Below are 9,233 nucleotides of genomic sequence, written 5' to 3' on the forward strand. Positions count from 1 at the left end.
GAGAGAGAGAGAGAGAGAGAGAGAGAGAGAGAGAGAGAGAGAGAGAGAGAGCGAGAGAGAGAGAGAGAGAGAGAGAGAGAGAGAGAAAAGAGGGTGAGAGAGAGAGAGAGAGAGAGAGAGAGAGAGAGAGGGAGAGGGAGAGAGAGAGGGAGTGAGAGAAAGAGGGAGAGGGAGAGGGAGAGAGAGGGTGAGGGTGAGAGAGAGAGAGAGAGAGAGAGAGAGAGAGAGAGAGAGAGAGAGAGAGAAGAGGGTGAGAGAGAGAGAGAGAGAGAGAGGGAGAGGGAGAGGGAGAGAGAGAGGGAGTGAGAGAAAGTGGGAGAGGGAGAGGGAGAGGGAGGGTGAGGGTGAGGGTGAGGGTGAGGGTGAGAGAGAGAGAGAGAGAGAGAGAGAGAGAGAGAGAGAGAGAGAGAGAGAGAGAGAGAGTCAGAGAGACAGACAGTCAGAGAGACAGAGAGACAGGGAGACAGGGAGACAGAGAGATAGAGTCAGAGAGAGAGGAAACTGGAGGCGTGATGCTTGGATGGCAGAGTAAATAAGAGGCCGGATGGAGATGGAGACGGGGGTGAAGGTGAGGCGGACCTCTGTGGGAGAGATGACCGACTCCACCAGCAGGTCCATGAGGGGCTGGTAGTACATGGAAGGGAGGATGCGATCTTCTACCAAGCGCACCTTCAGACGCAGCGCCCCCAGTTTACCGCTGTGCAGGGAGACAGGGAGACACACACACACACATGCAAAAGATCACACACCCACACACACACACACAAATACACACACAGAAGGTGAGACATATGTGAATCAGTCACTAAATGTGTCTTCGGCAGCTGGTGTTTATGCACCAAGGACTAGTGGAATGAAAGTGTTTTTTGTGAATTTATTGTGAAATCATTTTAAGTAATTCCGTAGGTTTACTCAATGCCAAACTCAAGTAAAGACATGGAATTGATTTTCAAGCACATTTCTTAATAATCTGGTGCCAGAATTATATTATTTAACCGGGTCCATTTATTTTTTAGATCTGGCCAAGACAGCAGCAGCATAGAAGCAATGAGAAGAAAGAATTAACTCAACAACATCAGCACATTATTTTACACATTAAATAATTGCATCTGCCATAGAAGCAAGAACTACAAGGCAAAAGTGTTACATTGTCCAGCCTACTGTCAATCACAGCTTTGGTGATTGACTTAAATTCTGTCGGAGCGGCAGGCTCTCTCAGTCTAACCCTGTTTTATAGCTCATTCCACGCTGCAGGCCTGAAAACTGGGTGGCTTTCTTGGCAAACTTTCCTGACCTGATTGCACTGTTAAAACAATGCAATCATTATACCCTAGTCTGCAAGTGCCCTTAGACTGTGAACAGCCTATGGGGTCTAAAAAGGTTGCAGAAGTAATGAGGGAGCTGTCACAGAATGGCCTTTTAAATAAAGTCCTAGTGAATGCCAGCTCACTCTGGTAAAGAGTGGCGTGGAAGTAATGATACAACTTCCATCATCAGCAGATATGCAGGGTCTGTTATTTGACTTACATACTACATCAGATGTCCCCGTTTTAATCAATAACACAACTTCCACATATGGGACTCAAGGCTGTGATTCCCATCGCATGACCCTAGGTTATCCCCCATAGCAGTGTCCTATCTAGAGAAGATCTGAGCTCCAGCTGGTGAAGCACCTGGTCAGGTTAATGTTTAAGCTTCTTTACAGGACCATCAATATGGCTACTGGTGAGGAATGTATTAATCTTTAAACAGCTAGATAGGGTTTCGCCTCATGCTGTTTTCCCCCTCCCTGCCCTGTGGCTGACCCCCACTGTAAGTTGATGACACCTTTTCCCTGCTCTCACACCCCTCTCTGCCTGATCCTTCGCTCTGACCCCAAGTTTTAGTTGATAAATATGTTTCAACTTCATCCTGTTATTAGTCCCCCTTTCTGCCAACCCTCTGTCTCTATCCCCCGGACCAATGTGGAGGAGTCGATCAAACAATGTATGTGCATTCCCCTTCATGCTGTTCTCATCCTCCTCCCTGCTCCCTCTGTCTCTAACCCCCTTTTGTTCTTAGGGCCATTGATCCTCTGAGCAGCTGAGGGGTTGGTATCAGCACCAAGCAGCCCCTCCCTCGTCTCACAGCCTAGCGACAGATCCCCCTCAGACCAATATGTCGGGGGCCCATCCTACCCAGGTATCACACGACCCCACCATATCTTTAGCCTAGTGAGGGAGTAGGTGGTCTGTGATTGGCTTGATTTGAATAACAGTAACCCAATAGGAATCAGGGTGACACCTTTTTGTAAAATGACAGTTAATGATCTTTGGTAACTGAGAGCCCGGCCTTAGTCATGTGCTGTGATATACTTTGTTTTGTGATGAATCATGGGAGACTTATGGGGGAAGAAGAATGGGAGAGCACGCAGGATTAACACGCAGAAAGACTGTGGTCTATCAGCACCCGACACTGATGAGCTGAAAGAGAAAGCCTAGTTTTAGGTTTCAAGTATTATTTTACATGTTGAACCTTGAAGTTATGAGAGGTTATGAAACCCCGATTGTCCTAAACAATTCTGAGCATTCCAACATCTGCATCATTTCTCATCTTTTTTGTTTTCAGGAAGCAGTAAAAGGTGCATATATTAACATGCAAACCAGCCTTTGTGATCTGAAAAAGCACACATATTCCCCACTACAGTTAACCATCACAGTTCAGTGGAGTTACAACACAACACTGAAATGTTGTGTTGTCACTGCCAAGGGATGGCCTGTGGGCTTCCCATAAACTGAAAATGTATGCATTGTGCTGTTAACGGATGTGGATTATTTTTTTTATGGAAATGACTAGCGGTCCTAATGGTCATTAAAAAAATAAACACCGATTTTATTGTCCAGAATAAAATCGGAGCTCTTGAATACCTTGGACCTTAAGGGCGAGACACGAATCACAATTTCTTAGGTTAATGGTGAATAGATGGTAAAAAAGATCAGAGCTGCTTCAGCTGCTCATCGAGAAAAACCCTGATACAGTGTGTCTGTGGGTGATCCTTTGGAGCCCACCTGCATGCCAGTAGACATGCTGAGACTTTCGTTTTACAATAAGATCAATAACCAGGATATTGACAGGAATAGGCATGTTTAGAAATGCATAATGGTGGCTATGTTTCCACTGTGCTTTCAGTGCAAGTCTCCAGTTAAAAGAAAGCTTTGGGATCTTCGACCTGGAGCCTATTTTACGACCGTTTTGGGTCCAATGTGGGACTAATGTGGACAACGATTTTTGAGATTGGTCCAGTATTGAGCGAGAACTATGCAGACGTAATCAGCGAAACGGCTGCAATGTAATATTTTGGGCCAATTAACGCCTGTCTATGTACGTCCTCTAACTTTTTCGTGTTTTTCATTATTATTAATTAATAACTTGTTTAGCTTGATCACGGTCCGTTTGTTACTGTGTCCAACCTAGCCCTGCTCAAGGAGAAATTTCTCTCTGATACCTTGATGTTGTCGGATATTTCCCTATTGTCATTTCAATCTCATCCCTCGGTCCCGCTAATCTTCAAGATAACACTAAACTAGGCTTCCCGTTATCCAACACAACAAACGCTCCACTCTCCAGCTCTCACCCACAACAGCAAACGGCCCGGATCAAGAGAAAGGTATAGAAACAAGGGATCCTTTACAGAATGATATGATATAATCTGAGCCCTGGCAAATACAACCTCTTTTAGAGGACATACAATGACAGGCTCTATTGCCCTAAAGGATTACATTTCTGCCCGTTGTATGGATTAAGAGTACAGCGTTTCTCGTTCCCTACCAGACCAAGCTCAGTTTTCTTTGAGATTTTCAGATGGTCAGGATTTTCTTATGTATGAGTTTTTCAAACAACATAGCCAAATCACTCTTGATAAAGTCTGGCGCACACACACATACACATGCAGCGTCAACATACTGCACTGACAAACATATCCATAATCCTTACCCTACATCATCTTCATTGTTTCCCAGAGGGAGCAAACGGAACCAGCCCTGCAGTAGAGGTGTCTTGTGCAAGCAAGCGAAGGGGATTTCAACCTGTGTGATGATAAACGCAAACAGGAAAGACCAAGACCCATCAGTCTAGAGCAATCGATGAAGGAAGACCGGACAGGGCATGACAACCCATGGATGGATTATCATCAGGATGCTGGTCACCTTTCCCAGGAAGTCATTCTTGCCCACCATGTCCCAATCCCAGACCTCCAGCGTGACCATGGCCTCGTCGCTCAGCTCTTCCAGCTCCAGATCCAGCTCCAGGTTTTCTCCCCAATGTGGAAAACGAGTCTTCTTGATAATCTTGAGAAGTCAAGGCATGTAAAATCAATTCATAAAGACCTCCATGCTCCCCAAAAAGACAACATTCATGTGAATATTTATTAATGCAAAAAAAATAGATATACTGTGTGTATATATATATTGAGAGAGATAGAGAGAGAGAAATGCAGAGAAGGGATGAGACAGAGACAAAGAGAGATTAGGAAAAGGGAGAACAAAAAGGAGGGAGGGAGAGAACACTAAATTTGAAACAAGCGCTGTCGATTCCGTCGGCGTGGTTTCCAACCGAGCTGCCATGCAGCGCTCACCGAGGTGTCTGCGCTGTGGCGGTTGACGATGACTCTGGCGAACGGGTCCGAGGTTCCCGAGATGTCTCTGGGAGCCAAGTCCCTGGTGCATGATGGGAAAAGGATAGGAACACTCAACACTACTTCGACATCACCAACTCTGATGAGCCAAGAGCAGTGAAGGAGTAAGAGACGTGGTGGGGATGGGGATGGTGGAGGTGGTGGGGGGTGTAACTGAAACCACTCACCGCATTTCTTAAAATGAGTTCAATGTAATCACAGCCCCCACACAGAGAGCCAAGCCATGGCTGACAGGCTCGCTAGCACCCAGCCAACCCAATGGGGGGGGGGGCGGGGCCAGCAGGGGGCTCCCAGATGGAGCTCTGAGTGGAGAGGCCTGTGGTCACATGACTCAGGGGCTAACAGAGAGCACTGAGTGAGGAGGAGGAGGAGGAGGAGGAGGAGGAGGAGGAGGAGGAGGAGGAGGAGGAGGAGGGCAGGATGACGGTGACAAAGTGAGAGCGGAGATAAACACCAAGCAGACTCTTCCCCAGTGTGAGCAGCCCGGCCACAGGCTGGCTGGCTGGCTGGCTGGCTGGCTGGCTGAATGGCTGCATTGCTGGATGGATGGCTCACCACGAGTGGGATGATCGTTTAGTTAGCTCAATCATCCCACCTAAAGGGTGTTGGTTCAAACCAAAATTCAAAAGTGCATCCTTAAACAACAGGCCATACCGTACCTGCTCATGTGCATGCATATAATCCCTCTAAGCTAAATGTGTATGTCTAAATATCTGAAAAAGGGAAAGCACTTCATCTCATACATGAAGATATGCATCTTCCTAGCAAAACGCAGCACTAATGTATGGATAATGTGACCTTAGCGATATGTGTGTGTACATCTCCTCGGTCATCACACTTTAAATGCCAAGTCAAATGTATGAAATGTGTAAAAGAGATTAACATTATCACTATAAACATTTAACCAAACCATTCATTGATTGGTGAAATTATGAAAACAGATGTTATTTATTTGACACAGTCCAAAGGTTGGCCTACACTATGCAACATCCACAATAACTATTGAGTACGTATTCATAACTGAATTGACTTGTTTACCTGAAGAGCCACAGGACCGACAGCCAGAGTCTTACCTGGCCTCGATGACGTGACAGCGCAGGCAGACCTTCTCTGTGTCTCTGTGCAGCTCCAGACCCAGGTGTATCTCCCCCTGGACCTCCTCATCTGGGTTCACTCTGGTCAGGTTTACCCAGCTGTCCAGCCCTGGGACACATCACAACACATGCAGACGCTCTAACATACATCACAAGTGAAGGGAATTTATGGAAATGGTGGGAAAGTTGGAATCCTTTGACTATAAATGTGTCTAAAACCGAAGGCCACCCATTTCAAACACACATAGCTACCATGGCATATGGCAGAAACAGGGCAGTTAATTTAGGATAAACTGCATATTTTGCATGGATGGTATGAAGCATGTAGACTCTATGCATGGAAAAAGCCAGCTGGTCCTGCTTTCTCCCCTTTATGACTATGATCCATAACATCACATAATCATGGATTGGCAAGCAATGCAGCCAGAAAAGATGGTCATTCGAAAATGCATTAATTTACATAGATTCAAAATACATTTCAATACATTTACATTTAGGGCATTTAGCAGACGCTTTTATCCAAAGCGACTTACAATAAGTACATTTGTCATAAGAAGTGCATCAATATATCGCTGTCGGTACAGAATGGATGTTCATAGAACCAAGTGCAAGTACAACAAACACACAATTCCCTGTGTTACAGCCATGATAGCAGCTACTGCAGTTGCTACACAGTTAAGTGCTATCGTACAATACAATACAACACAATACAATACAATACAATACATTACAGTGTACAATGGTGGCCAGAAGGGGGAGGATCAATAGCTACACGACTGTGAAAATTAGTTCCTGCAGACAAGAACCTTTTTAGCCACAAGGAAATCAGAAATGAGCATGAGCCTGAGAAAATAAATAAATAGGTATTGGATGTGTGACAGATTATTCAGTAACTTTCCCAGAAGGTCAGCTTTAAAGAAAAAAAAAATCTGTCCTACTCAATCACAGAGACTTAATTCATCTCAGTCATGGGAATCAATCTGTTTTGACCTCGGAGCTCGGGCGGCAGGGTCATGTGGCTTGCCTTGTACACACAGACCCATGGAGCCAGTCCACAATTACCTTTGGCTTGGGAACCGACGGCCTCTTTGCTGAGAGATATCTTCCCAATGACGTCATCATGGCTGAAGCGAAAGATAAGGTACATTAGAGATCGGCCAAAAATGAATCCTTGCATTGGACAGAGTGAGAATAACAACTGAAGAATTAGGCTTAACGTTCATTAAATAAAAGAGAGTTAAAGAACCCCTATTCTATCAACTCAAATGGAAATGTTTGTTGATATATGTTTGGTTTTCTCTATCTATCAGACTGTACAAAGTGCTTTAACCTTGGGGTATCCATCAAGGGTAAATAACTTACCCGCCGGACCACGTGAGCCAAACCCTGTCCTAACTAACACCCCCATTATCACTCGTTAGGCCCCGTCACTCAGGAGCAGGAGGTACTCAGGACGTTACCCGATGGTGTCTTCGTCCATGACGTAGAAGGACAGCGAGTGGAACCCCATGGGCAGGTGGAGCGTGTACTCCTCCCCCCAGAACGGATTCAGGTTCTTCCAGATCGTGGCCGTCCTAAAATAGAAAATTACATTATATGTTGCCATCATGCTTTTCTACTGAGAGTTCCTTACACTTCTTTAAATAGGAGTAACTAAAAACATTCCGCTGCACACTACGTATTTTCTTTTTATCTATATTTTGCATTGATAGTTTACACTAATTTCTTCCTCTCTGCAATCCAATTCATCCCCATTTTATTTTTTCTAATGTTCTGATCCTGTGGAGGAAAGACAGCAGTTGGTTGGATTAGGGAACATTATTCTGTGTAAAGATTGCCAGCGTCCCAAACTGATATCATGCATATTAGATGTTAATCGACTGTTCATACATAGACCTAGGCTATATACAGACTGTTGTGCATCTGATTCAGTTCATGGGCACAGAGTAGTGTGAGGAGCATCTGTCTTCTGTTGAACAACAGAAACGTTGGCATTTTATTTAGACATGTAACAAACCAATAATGAATGCAGTTAACATGCTTCTTGGTGAGATGTCCACCAGGATCATGCTCGGACCGGCTGCATAGCACAATCAAGAAGCCGGCGAGGCACCAACTGCTAGCATAACAACCACCCCGGGGCATTGTTTGTGTGCATACAAATGCCTAAAAATAACATTCACGGTGTCCGAAAATGCACTTTTTATATAGTCTTTGGGACATGGTGACTATTCCGGCTGGGAAGTGATCTATAAATCGCCAGCCTTGACTCCCATCCTTCTCCCCATAACGGGGACTCCCTGCCATAATTAATGCATCCTCTCCATGGTTACCCAAGGTTGTCTTAAAGGCCAGTCAAGTATCAGGTTTTCTGTGCACTAGGCATTATTACCTTCTGGGAACGAACCACGGCACGACTCCATGCAGGGAACCCTGCCTTAGGGAGACCAGTGGGGGGACAGAGACATACAGAACTAACACCTGCTACCTAAAGCCAGACGTTGATAGCCTATAATCAGCAGGCGATATCATTGTTTAGTAATACTATTTGTTCTAATCGCCGTTCCCATAATTAAGATTGTGTGGCTGGCACAATTGCTAACACGCGCAGTGTTGAAGTGATCAACCGCCGGACACCACTCACCTCGCCACCACTTCATTGTCAACTTTTACGATGCAGTAGGGATCACTGGTCCCGGACCTGGGATGTCGGGAAGGACGTGTTAGCATGCGTGAAAGAACGCGATCATAAGAGTAGCAGCCAACTCATCCATACATCAAATACGCTCCCCCCTGAGATTTGGATTTAGGTCTTAATATCCTAGTAGCATATGTACGTAAATATTACGATGCATCATCCCGACGATTCAATGCCAATTCCCGCTGCGATTAAAAATATACTTTCTCCAAAGTCTTACACAACGTTAATGAACTGCTATTTGATATATCAACGTTAATACAAAGAAACGATGAAAACCCCGGTGAAATGTAACTTACACGTCTTTGGCTGGGAGACTCCTGCCCTCGACAATTCGAAAATAAAGAGACGTATTTTTGGCCATTTTAATCAGAATGGTTAATTATCAAAAGGTTCTTCTCGTGCGCCCATCCGTGCGGACAACAGTGCGGTCCCTCAGTCTCCGCACCTGAGCTTCATCTCACCGCGCCTCCCGCGCGTGACGGCGCGCGGCGCGCCAGGCGGTGCGCAGCACGCGGCGGAGGCGGCGCTGGTCCAATGGGCCAGGGTGGAGGGAAGGAAAGTTCAACTGCTTGCAGAAGAAGCGCAAATCTTTTCCATTGACATGTTGGTGGTTGACGAAGTAGTAGTAGTGTAAGATAATCAGAAATGCATATTTCAGGAGAATTTAAACAAAGAAACAAAGAAATTAAAACAAATTATCTCAAATGTCGGTTCAACATGTTGGATACCTTGGGATCTTGTGAATAAATTGCCTATCCAATGCAGA

The 9,233-nt window shown here is 45.3% G+C and overlaps 1 protein-coding gene across 2 annotated transcripts in view; it reads right to left on the reverse strand.

Moving 5' to 3' along the window:
* LOC132460037 (rasGAP-activating-like protein 1) overlaps positions 1–8,960 on the reverse strand; it is a 21,537-nt gene extending 12,577 nt beyond the window's left edge. Inside the window, exons 1-9 of one of the 2 annotated variants that reach the window (XM_060055040.1) lie at positions 8,764–8,960; positions 8,411–8,467; positions 7,227–7,340; positions 6,829–6,890; positions 5,746–5,875; positions 4,613–4,694; positions 4,185–4,325; positions 3,973–4,064; positions 580–697 (exon numbers count right to left, since the gene is read on the reverse strand). In XM_060055040.1, the coding sequence (XP_059911023.1) occupies positions 580–697; positions 3,973–4,064; positions 4,185–4,325; positions 4,613–4,694; positions 5,746–5,875; positions 6,829–6,890; positions 7,227–7,340; positions 8,411–8,467; positions 8,764–8,828 (861 nt within the window). In that variant the 5' untranslated portion in view covers positions 8,829–8,960. The remainder of the gene's footprint in view (positions 1–579; positions 698–3,972; positions 4,065–4,184; positions 4,326–4,612; positions 4,695–5,745; positions 5,876–6,828; positions 6,891–7,226; positions 7,341–8,410; positions 8,468–8,763) is intronic. The other variant, XM_060055039.1, reaches the window with a different exon arrangement.
* Positions 8,961–9,233: the final 273 nt, after the last annotated feature.

This window comes from Gadus macrocephalus, chromosome 6, assembly GCF_031168955.1.
Source record: "Gadus macrocephalus chromosome 6, ASM3116895v1".
Classification (NCBI taxonomy): Eukaryota; Metazoa; Chordata; class Actinopteri; order Gadiformes; family Gadidae; genus Gadus; species Gadus macrocephalus.